Below are 12,217 nucleotides of genomic sequence, written 5' to 3' on the forward strand. Positions count from 1 at the left end.
CAAGGTGCCCTCCTGTAAGACTCTCCATTCACTAACTCTGTTAACCCCGACGGCTGAATTGTGTAAGACATGGCCAGCAGCACTGTGTTCCTCCCTGGCACAGCAGTCAGCAACTTCCAGCTATTCTTATCTGAGAGAAGATGAGCATGAGTCCTAACAGTGGCCCAGGTAGAAAGCCAAAGGATGTGCATGCTGGGTTTTCCAAAGTTTGCTCTCAGGATGAAAGGTCGTGGTAAATTCAGACCTGCCTGGGACCTTCTCTGAACCTGTTGTCTCTTTACCTCGCCACAGTAGATATTCCACACATTGTAAATGCTGTAGAAGCCCATTTTGCCCCACCCCATGAAGCCAGGGGGTGGGGGGCGGGGGGCGGGGCGGGGAATAATTGTCATCATCCTCAACTGTCATAGCAGTGCAGAACATGTGCACCAAAGACCAATAATTTCTAAAATATGAGCTTGTTCTCAGAACTAGTTGGTAAATTAATTTTAAAAATATGTGACAGAATTATTTCCACTGGAGATTCAACAGCTTATTTTCCCAACTATCACAGTACAGAAGGAGGCACCCCATATTCACTAAGGAAAGCCTTTTCCAGATAGAAACCAACTGGCAAAGGACAAAACAGGCAATTCATAGACAGATGAGGAAATATGAGTGGCCAGTAAATTTCCCCTATCAGACTGGCAAAAATTTAGAACACTGATGATATCAAGTGTTGCCCAGTCAGGGATCAAGCAAATGACTGGAGTAACCTGGAGTGAAATGGGATGTGAATTGGTACAGCCACACTCTGGGGCAATTTTGCAGTTTTGGTTAACACTCAAATGGAACTAAGCCTGGAAAATTTCATGGTGTGTTTTCTGCTGCAGAAAAGCACACATGCACAAGGAAGGCAATTTGAAAATGTTTACTGCCAGGTCATATAGGTGCGATGGAACGAACATGTGTACGTGGGTAGCGGCTAACCTATGGCGCCGTCCTTCTGTTGAGCCACACATACAAGATTAATAGAATGAGACAGATTGATAACTAATGGTGTGAAAACTCCAAGGCTTATTAATGCACAAAAAGTGGACATTTCAAAATGACATTTAAAATACAAAACTACTGAAAAAAAACGTTTGCAGGATTTGCGGGCACAGACATATGAAAGTAAATGCATAGAAAAGTGGCTGACGGGACACACATCCAACTCACGGAGTCAGCATTGCCTTGATCGGAGACTGGGGTTGAGGGTAGTAGTGTCAAAGGGGATATTAGCTTTATAGCAATTTAGTTGTTTCACCAAGGGTATTTCTGTATTACTTATTTGTCAAAAATTAATGTTAAAAAAAGGAAGCAGGCGTGGCAGAAAAACACCCATTATGCTTACAATGAAAACCTCATTCTGCCAGTTACTGCTTTTGTGTTCTCTGGAGGAAAGCCACAATAATCCTGATCTCATTATCTTTATGCGGCAAAGGGGAGAGATCGTGCTCGCCTCAGAAATAGTTCTCAGGTCCACATGAAGTGGAGCATTAAAGACCACATGAAACAAATAAGCTATTAGTACAAATCACCAAGCATATCAGAGTGTAGAAATAGGAAAGAGACTGTTCCTTCCAGCTGCAAAATTACCCTGAAACAAAGAAATTAAATCAATTTCTCTTTTCAGCAATTACCCAGAATGGTGGGTACAATCTAGGTTCTGGCACCAGCTGGGTTCCTTCTCTAGCTGGTGGCCTTATCCAAGGTGTTTCCTCAATCTGGGGCTCAACTGCATCATTGACAGAGTGAAGGGTTTGATTTGGCATCTCTAAAGAGAGATTCAGCTCTGATCCTTAATGAGTCCGAGTAGTCAGTGTCTTCTAAAGGGTCATTTTAGAAAAGGCACAAATTGAAAAAACAAAAGAAATCATCCACCAGGCACTGTCTTCTTCAAATAGGGTTGGAGAAGCTCACTCACTCAGTGTTCAGCCAGTAGCTGGAAAGGTGACCATAGCAACCATCACCAAACCCTCCACACTGCCAGCCCACAGGACAAGATAAGGCCAGGCCAAAACAGTGATAAAGAAAGTGACAGGAACTGCTTTCATTCCATTAACTCCCACATGTATCTGGAGAGAGAGGTGGTTAAATGAACAACTACTATAGGGTCAGGGTAATAAGTTCTTTAATGGGGAGATTTCAGGGAGGACAGGAACTCATAGCAGACTCACTGAAACCAGTTTGAAGGCTACCAGTGGTCAGAAAAAAGCCTGATTTAGGTGGAGACCTGAGAATGCATGGAGTTATAGAGGAAAATAATAAGCAAAGAGCAATAAGACAAAAGCTTGTTCTCTTGAAATACAGGTGTTTTCTCATGCAGCACATCTGAAAGATTCATGTGCAGAAATTAGGAACTGTTTAAACTGCAAGGAACATTCAGATCAGATCAGATCAGATCAGTCGCTCAGTCGTGTCTGACTCTTTGCGACCCCATGAATTGCAGCACGCCAGGCCTCCCTGTCCCTAGATGTTGTCTAGTCCTAGAGTCATAGATTGTGGAAACTGGTCTTATCCAGGTCCCTCCTTTCTTACATTAAAGGGCCATAGTCTTCAGTGTCAAAGGATAATAACCAAGATGTGACTTCAACTCAGCCCACAGTATCCCATCCTATAACTCAGGATGTGAGTGTCTGCACCAATCCACACCGAGTGTGTACATTTGCATCGTCCAAAAGCTGGAGACAATGTGTGGAAAATGTAAATCTTATCTGGACACTTGACACCCACAAAATAAACCAAGAAACAAATAAAAAATCCTAAAAATAAAGATAAAATATGATTTATAATAATAGCTCTTAGCAGAACAAATTCCCTGGCATTTACTGTGCTAGTAACGCCTGTAAAGGACATTTCTTTTCCCCATGTTATCCCATCCCTTATCTATATTTCTTCTTAAATTGTAATTTCTGGTATTAACATAAATACCCCCACCCTAAAACATCCAAAGCAATCTCAGGATAAACCCTGTGTCACAGATAGGGAGAGAGACCTTCCAAGAAGAGAAGCTGAGTGGATGCAGGAATGCAATGGATTTCTGTTTTACAGATCAGCCATGGGAATCCATCACAGGGGCTCCTGGATGGAAGGACTGAGAACACTTACTCAGACAAAGCCGCCCAAGTTCAATCACCAGCCAGAGAATCAGAGGCCCTTTGGACATTTTGGCTGTTTGCAGATGTCAGGAGTGAGTCTGTCTGTCCGAATTCCATTTCTTATACTCCAGTTAATGCTGACAGGGTGGGACCTTTAGGTTTCATTTCTCTTTTTGCCTCATAATCTTCCCTTTCTTTCTCCTGAATGGCCTCTCTCAATCTGGGATGTATGATGAAATGTGCTGAGTACATTTCTCCTGGCCATTAGTGTGTGTGCAGACACATGGAGTGATGGTGTGGACATGCATGGACTCCGTTGTCCACTTATATAGGGGGTTTCCTACATGTACATGAGCACCTATTTTATGTACATGCACACTCATAAACTGTGGAAACTTGGGAATTTGGCTCTGCTGCCATTCTGGTTTCTCCCTCTCCCAGAACCTTAGCCCCCTTGCCCTAATAATGGAGAAGTAAAAGCAGGGTTGAACTCCCCTAGTGGCCCAGTAGTTGAGCTTCTGCCTGCCAGTACTGGGGACACAGGCTTCATCCCTGGTCCAGGAAGATTCCATATGCCACAGAGCCCCTAAGACCACGTGCCACAACTACCGAAGCCCACTCACCCTAGAGCCTGATCTCTGCAATGCAAGAAATCACCACAATGAGAGACACCTTCACACTACAATAAAGAGTAGCCCCTACCCACCTCAACTAAAGAAAGCCCATGTGCAGCAGTGAAGACCCAGTGCAGCCAAAAATAAATTAAAAAGTTTAAATAAAACATATTAAATTAAAAAAATAAAGAAATAAAAGCAGGGCTGCCATCAACCATCACATAAGCCAAAATACCATTAGAGTTTATTGGGCAAGGAAAGAAGAGATTCAATAGAGGAAGCATATGGTGATAAATACCAGACAGGCTCAGATAACAAAAAAGTCCACGTCTGGGCCCAATTCCACCACTTGTAGTGAAACCACTTGATGGGGAAGAGCACACAAGACAATTCACGAAGCAGATTTCAGGGCTTGAATCTCGTGATACTTACGGCGCTTCTGGACTCTATGGATTCAGCAATATATCCAGGACTGCAGAATCAGTTAGATGAGGAATAAAATCAATGCTCACCTATCAGATGTGTTTTCTAAAATAGATTTATTTCATCATCATTAGTTACTGGATGCTTAATTAAATGATAGGCACTCTGCTAATGCTAATGATGTAGATGTATTATACTTAATCCTCACAACCCTGAGAAATAGATATTTTTCCTATTTAACAGATGAGGAAACTGAGGCTAAAGGGAGCTAAAGAAATGACATTCACAGCAAAAATATAGTAGAAACAGAACTCAAGCCAAGACTTTCTGACTCCAAAGCCCCTGATCTTAATCACTGCACACTCCTTTGATCTGTGACTCTTAAGGCAATACACCATAAAACCAAGCATATCAGTGTCCAGCTCCTATCTAGCCCCAGAGAGGGAATTTAAGGATGCACAAATGATCTGAAATTTTTTAAAAATATCTCATTTAACTGTAACCAACCAAATGAGCCTTAACCTTCACATTTCTCACACTGAAGGATTAGTGAATATACAAATATTGGGGAAACACTGGACTCAGAGAAGGTAGAACAGGGAGGAAGGGATGAACATAGAGGGATTCAGAGAAATTCGTTTCAACAAATGCTCACTAAACTGTGGAATTCTTTCTCACCTCATTCCCAGGTACCTGGGGGATATAAAATCTGAATAAACTGAATGGTCCAAATAAAACACTCAAAGATACTGAGAGTTTCATTGTCCCAACAATATCACCCAACCTCCCTTCAATAAAGCCATCCATCAGAGCATGAGTTTAAGTCCTGTATGCACCTCTCCTAATTAGTGTTTAGGCCATCACTTTTAGGTATGAATAGACAACTGAGGATCTCCAGCTGCTGCTAAGTCGCTTCAGTCATGACTGACTCTGTGCGACCCCATAGACGGCAGCCCACCAAGCTCCTCTGTCCCTGGGATTCTCCAGGCAAGAATACTGGAGTGGGTTGCCATTTCCCTCTCCAATGCATGAAAGTGAAAAGTGAAAGTGAAGTCGCTCAGTTGTGTCCGACTCTTAGTGACCCCATGGACTGTAGCCTACCAGGCTCCTCTGTCCGTGGGATTTTCCAGGCATGAGTACTGGAGTGGGTTGCCATTTCCATCTCCAGACATTTCAGGAAAGTCTTCCATATGAAAAGGATACATATACATCAAAGAAAGCAGAAGAAAACAAGCAAGCAAACAAACAAAAAAATCACAAGTATCTTTCAAGGAAAAAAGAGAAGGGACAGAGAAACTATAAAAAAGAAAACATCAGAGAAGAGAAAGATATCTTAGAAATTAAAAAGACTATACTCACACCAAAATTTTGTGGAAGGTTTGAAAAATAAACTTAAGTCTTCTAGAAAACATAACCTTACTTATAAAGTCTAATGGTTAGGGATGTTTCAGAATATTAAAACAGAAAACAGAGAGGAGGAAATTATTAAAGAAATAGCTTTCTTAATTTTTGTAACAAACAAACATGAGTCTCCATTGGGAGAGCCAACCAAATCTTAAATTTCATGAAAAAAGATCCCCACAAAAATAGTATGTTAACATGAAATATGAAAATATTAGATATAAGGAGAAGATATCAAAAGACTCCAGAGTGAAAACAAAGAAATACATAGTATTGAAAGTGTTTAGTATCAGAAAGGCATTGGTCTTCTAAATAGATAATCTAGAAAATAATGCAAGAATGCTTTCAAAAGTCAAAGGGGGAAATGATGGTCACAATAACAGAAAATCTTGCTACTGATTTGACAGAAAATTGTCATATGGCATCATGGGAAGATGGGCAGACAGAAAGTAGGGTGGTGGTGGAAGAGAGGCAAACACTATTTGCCCTTATATGAGGTCAGTAGTTAATATCTAAATTTACCAAACACTATCAGCATAAGCACAGTAATAGTAATACAGATGTAAAAATAATATTTCAAGAAGAAAAGAAAGATCTCAAGAAGCTAAAATTTTATGCAAAGGAAATTATGGAATTGACTATATTTTTAGTAATAAGTCTTTTAAAATAACTAGATTCTTCTAAATAATTTAGCATACTCTATGGCATTTAGAATATATTTTCTTAAATGTACATATTGAGCACAATTAGCACCCAGAACTTAGTTTTCAACATTGCTCTCCAACAAAAGGAACTACAGCATCTTGGGAAAATGGCTGATTCTGGGAGTGAGGCAGGAAATATTTAAGATCAGTTTGGAGCTTCTTGCAGTGCTAGGAAGTAGAGAATGCTCAGGAGAAAAAATCCATTAATTTAAAATAGGATTATTAAAAAAGGACAGAGGAGACAACTGAGAGAGTTCACAATGACCAGAGCTGGAACAATCTGAACAGAAGTAGTACTGTTTTATAACCCAAAGTAGTAAACGATAAAAACCTGTGAGTCCATACTGATATAGTAAATAATCAATACGTTTGTGGGGGAGAAGAGACAAATCTTCACAGAAGAATTCCAAATAATTGATGTAGATACTCACCCCTCAAGGAGGTGAAGCAAAACTCCCCTCCTCGAGTGTGGACAGGACATGGTGATTTTCCTCCCTGAAAATACAGAATGGAGAGGGAGAGAAAAAGACCAACTTTCCAGTGCAGAAACCTGGCAAACACTGCCAGAGGCAGGAGGTCAAGATAAATGTCAAGAGAGATCAATTATGTTGACAGTTTGAGAGATGTGAGGTAAATGGGACACAATTTACTTCGGTGGTCTCCTCCCAAGAACTCACAACCTAAGTCTGCTTCTGCTGCTAAGTCACTTCAGTCGTGTCTGACTCTGAGCGACCCCATAGACAGCAGCCCATCAGGCTTCACTGTCCCTGGGATTCTCCAGGCAAGAACACTGGAGTGGGTTGCCATTTCCTTCTCCAATGCATGAAAGTGACAAGTGAAAGTGAAGTCGCTCAGTCGTATCCGACTCTGTGCGACCCCATGGACTGCCGCCTACCAGGCTCCTCCGTCCATGGGATTTTCCAGGCAAGAGTACTGGAGTGGGGTGCCATTGCCTTCTCCGCAACCTAAGTCTAGACACAAGGAAACCATCAGACACAATTAAATAAGGGGCTGACAAGTGTTTCTGAAAACTGTGAAGGTCACCAAAAATAAGGAGAGTCTAAAAAAACTTACAGCTAAGAGGAGCCAATGGGGCACGGCAGCTGAAAGTAATGTGGTATCCTGAATGGAATCCTGGAAGAGAGAAAGGCCGTTACATAAAAACTAAGGAAATCTTTGGACTTTGGGTAATAATAATTATCAATGTTCACTCAGTAGCTGTCATGAATATACCACACTTACGGAAGATGTTAACAACAGGGGAAACTAGATATTGGCTATATGGGAACTCCCTGCACACTCTTCAGAATTTTTCTATAACTCTAAAGCTGTTCTGAAATATTTTAAGTGTATTTTTAAAGAAGTACATGTACCTTTATTTTATAAGTGAAAATGTTAATAGTAATTAGGTATTTAGAAGTGCCCACATTAGAAAATGTGAATAAGCTTGAATGTTTTCTCTTCCTAAGATAGCTTCAGTGGACAGACTTCAGGGATTCATAAACATCTTAATTCTGGATAGTTAACTTGTATCATTGGACAAGGGGATGACACCGCACTCCTGTACTTTTGCCTGGAAAGTCCCATGGACAGAGAAGCCTGGTAGGCTGCAGTCTGTGGGGGTCACTAAGAGTCAGACGTGACTGAACGACTTGACTTTCACTTTTCACGTTCATGCATTGGAGAAGGAAATGGCAACCCACTCCAGTGTTCTTGCCTGGAGAATCCCAGGGTTGGGGGAGCCTGGTGGGCTGCAGTCTCTGGGATTGCACAGAGTCGGACACGACTGAAGCAACTTAGCAGCAGCAGCAGAAGAAGAGTTAGACTGGAGAAGGCAATGACAACCCACTCAGTATTCTTGCCTGGAAAATCCCATGGACGGAGGAGCCTGTTAGGCGACAGTCCATGGGGTCGCGAAGAGTCGGACATGACTGAGAGACTTCACTTTCACTTTTCATGTTCATGCATTGGAGAAGGAAATGGCAACCCACTCCAATGTTCTTGCCTGGAGAATCCCAGGGATGGCAGAGCCTGGTGGGCTGCTGTCTATGGGGTCGCATAGAGTCGGACATGACTGAAGCGACTTAGCAGCAGCAGCAGCAGAAGCAGCTTGTATCATTGTAGGAAAGCATACTATTCTGGGGAGGGGTGCCATAGCAGTTCTAGACGCTTCATGTGTTTGCCACCTTCTCTGCGTATGCAGTGTATTTACTTCATGTGCATGCAGTTTGCCTCTGGAGAATAAGCTCTCCCTCTTTCTCGGTCAACAAAGTTCAGCTGGCATTGATTTCATTTGTGGTGATTGGCTCAAGGATGGAGAGGCAACCCAAACAAAGCCAAGGATACACAGTCTTGTCACATTTAGTGGAGCTTTTGAGAATAGGGACTTCCCTGTTTTCCACCTGGCTTTGAACTGTGTGGACAAGAGAATGAAGCCAATATTAGTCATCATACCACCAAGGGCTGAAGCCTGTCTGATAAGAGAACCAATCAAGCAGAAGGCAAGTGGAGCCCTAGAGTGGATTTCTGACAAGGTTTGACCCTCTGAAACAAAACACATCAATGTGCCAGTAAATTCCCTTTGGGCTTCAGCCAGTTTGTGTTGAGTCTTCCATCATTTGGAACCAAAAGACCCCAAGTCTAAACCTAGAAGGACCTCTGCATAGCAGTTATTTGTCTGGAGGACTAAAGTTTTCCCAGTTTTAGGAGTTTATACTATTATCTAGTCCAACTATCTGCTTTACCAATCACCTGCTTTGCCCCAACTAGTGATTGTCACGTATTTTACTCTAGGCATGTGGGAATTCTGCTAGACTCTGGGCTCTGGGAGTAAGGACAAATAAGACATAGATTACTCTTAAGGACCTGATAGTTTCAAATCTTAAAGGAGAGGTGGTATCTTCAGGTGCCATTTAAAGACAAGGCCTTGGAAGCCACAGAGGATACAAGTCTTTCAAGTAACAGAAAGAAAATAGAGTCTAAGTTTTCTGATAAAGGGCTCCTTGTGGTAGCTAATAATTCCTCTCTGGTTAAATGTAATTCCACTCATTCATTTTAATGTGTTCATTTCTTCATCAGTTATAGTGGGAGTCAGCAAACTATGGCCCACAGACCACATCCAGCCCATGCAAAAAAAAAAGTCTTATTGCAACACAACCATGTTCATGCGTTTACTTATTATCTGGCTGCTTTCACGCTGCAGTGGCAGAACTGAGTAAATGGGACAGATACAGTATGGTCCACACACCCAGAAATGTTTACTATCTGGTCTTCACAGTAAAGAACTGTCAACTTCTAAATTATATACTGAGTTCTCACTATGTGTCAGGTTGCAATGTTAGCCCAGCCAATCTTGTCCTTAACAAGCTCAGAGGCTGGTGCTTCCTAATGGGAGACAAGCAAGCTAATAGACAACAGAGAACACTGTGATAAGATGTGACAGGGAAAGGAGTGTTAAGAAAAGATTCCTAGCCCAAGTTTTAGGTGGAAGAAGACAGTCAAGGACACTTTCTAAGCCTAGATCTAAAGGACATCGGAGAGGTCTGGGGTAGGGTAGAAGGATTTCAGGCAGAGGAAGGAGCTTACCAGTAGTGACAGCTGCAAGGCACTTCAGCCTAACTAAAGAATTTCAGGTTTTCAAGTGTTTATTATATTATTTAAGCTATCTAAAGATGTATATTTGGAGAAGGGAATGGCAATCCACTCCAGTATTCTTGCCTAGAGAATCCCATGTACAGAGGGGCCTGGCGGGCTAAAGTCCATGGAGTCTCAGATAGTTGACATGACTGATCTGCTGCTGCTGCTGCTGCTGCTAAGTCGCTTCAGTCATGTCCAACCCTGTGAGACCCCACAGACAGCAGCCCACCAGGCTCTGCCATCCCTGGAATTCTCCAGGCAAGAACACTGGAGTGGGTTGCCATTTCCTTCTCCAATGCATGAAAGTGACAAGTGAAAGTGAAGTCGTGCAGTCGTGTCTGACTCTTAGCGACCCCATGGACTGCAGCCCACCAGCTCCTCCGTCCATGGGATTTTCCAGGCAAGAGTACTGGAGTGGGGTGCCATTGCCTTCTCCAATGACTGAGCTACTAACACTTAAACATGCATATTATAATATTTTAAAGAAAAGGTAGAACTTAAACATTCTGTCCAAAAAAAAAGATGAAAAACAAACAAACAAACAAAAAAAACAACCACACAGGGCTTTGTAGACTAACAATGAGATCATGGAGTGATCCAAGTATTATTGATTTGTGTTGGGAGGGGGACGAGGCAGGGGATGGTGTATTTCACTATGTCTGGACTTGAATCAGAGGAAAGAAGTGGAAGCACCAGTTAGCATGCTGAAACACAGGCTGGGGTCATATCACCAAGGACATGAAAAGCCACATGAAGGAGTCATGAGAGCGAAGAGGAACTCACTGTCTTTCTTTTTTTAACTGAAATATAGTTGATTTCTATCTTTTGTGTATGATCATGGAACCTGAAAGTAAAATTTATAAAAAAAAACTCATAACTGGGAAATATTTTCAAGAGCTAACTAGTTGTAAGGTCTCTAAATTTCCTCTAACTTACACAGTCTATGACTCTTGAAATCAGGAAATGATTTTAGCCTGAAAAGGGAGCTATTTTTATGGACTCTCTTAGTGGGAGGAGAAGGGTAGCTTCTGCTTATTGTCAACAATGAGGATCCCCCTCAGCAAGCTTCCTCTCATTTATCACCCTTGCATTAGCCTCCATACTTTCTGTGATTTCCTGTGGGATGGGAATTCAGACTACCTGGATTCCTTCTCAACCACAACCAACTGTGTGGCTATGAGCAATTTACTTAACATCTCTTTGCACAACTGTGAATGATGAATGTGGATGCACTAGTTGCTCAGTCGTGTCTGATTCTTTGCTACCCCGTGGACAGTAGCCCGCCAGGCTGCTCTGTCCCTGGGATTCTCCAGGCAAGAATACTGGAGTGGGCTGCCATTTCCTTCTCCAGAGGATCTTCCCGACCCAGGGATTGAACCCTGATCTCCTTCCTTACAGGCAGATTCTTAACCATTTGAGCTACAGGGAAGTCCTTAGCACGACTACATCTCTGTAAAATGGAGATAATGGTACCTACATCTTGGACTGCTGTGAATATTAAACAACATGATCCATGGAAACCATTTAGCAGAGTACCAGGTGAACAGTGAACACCTAACAAATGTTAATTATTATTCAAGTAGCTGCTATTCAGGTAGTGTTGAGGAGAACAGAAGACACAGAGACCTGTTGCACTCCGTGTCTTGTCCCTGACTACTCAACAGCCTTTCCTTTGTGGAACCATCCCTTCCTGTGTGGATCCAGTCCAGCATCTGAGTTGATGGGTACAACCAGTCATTTAAACCATTATTTTGTAGAGACTGGTACAAGGTAAAGAAAATTGGTTAACTGGGAGAGGCTAGTTCAGGGACACGGGAAATCATGAATCTTGGAAATGAAAGTCAAGAGAAAGATCACTAATCTACCATCCATCATGGTCAAGCCTCTGTTACATCTTTCTTCCAAGTAGTCTTTTCTAGCTCCATAGAGCCCTGCTTGTTAGAGAAATGGGAAGGAAGTAATACTCAGCTGCCACTATGTGCCAAGTACTGTGTTGTTCACATATAATCCCAACTACAAACCTGTACAGAAGTTTTACCTTTTACATTATGTATGCAAAGAAAGGGGGGTTGGGTATGGTAAAAATATAACTCACAATATAACTTTTTCTCTCTAGTGTACTAGTTAGAGCTTACTTGAGGACAAGGACAGTGGGTCACTCATACTGTCCCAGGAAAAAGGTGACTCCTGACGAGGGCCCTTATGGTCAGGAATCACTGCCCCATCAGGAACCTCCAAGGCATCACTTGCTCTGCTCTTCTCTTCCTGCACCTCTCTGAACCACTCCTCATCATCATCTTCCTCATAACCTCAGCTT

The 12,217-nt window shown here is 42.2% G+C and overlaps 1 protein-coding gene and 1 long non-coding RNA gene across 5 annotated transcripts in view; one reads left to right on the forward strand and one right to left on the reverse strand.

The window, feature by feature from the left end:
- Positions 1–12,217, reverse strand: part of LOC129636576 (T-cell immunoglobulin and mucin domain-containing protein 4-like) — a 62,362-nt gene that overhangs the window by 25,877 nt on the left and 24,268 nt on the right. Inside the window, exon 2 of one of the 3 annotated variants that reach the window (XM_055560062.1) lies at positions 7,339–7,398. The exons of 1 other annotated variant lie outside the window; for it this stretch is intronic. Coding sequence is in view for 1 of the 2 variants with exons in the window: in XM_055560058.1 (XP_055416033.1) it covers positions 3,133–3,190 (58 nt within the window). In the remaining variant the exon portion in view is untranslated. Of the gene's footprint in view, positions 1–3,132; positions 3,856–7,338; positions 7,399–12,217 lie in introns of those variants that run through there. One more of the 3 variants, XM_055560058.1, reaches the window with a different exon arrangement.
- Positions 1–12,217, forward strand: part of LOC129636637 (uncharacterized) — a 43,244-nt gene that overhangs the window by 18,541 nt on the left and 12,486 nt on the right. Inside the window, exon 4 of one of the 2 annotated variants that reach the window (XR_008707055.1) lies at positions 3,076–3,214. The exons of the other annotated variant lie outside the window; for it this stretch is intronic. This is a non-coding gene — a long non-coding RNA (uncharacterized LOC129636637). The remainder of the gene's footprint in view (positions 1–3,075; positions 3,215–12,217) is intronic. 2 annotated transcript variants of the gene reach the window in all.

Source organism: Bubalus kerabau, chromosome 1 (assembly GCF_029407905.1).
Source record: "Bubalus kerabau isolate K-KA32 ecotype Philippines breed swamp buffalo chromosome 1, PCC_UOA_SB_1v2, whole genome shotgun sequence".
Classification (NCBI taxonomy): domain Eukaryota; kingdom Metazoa; phylum Chordata; class Mammalia; order Artiodactyla; family Bovidae; genus Bubalus; species Bubalus kerabau.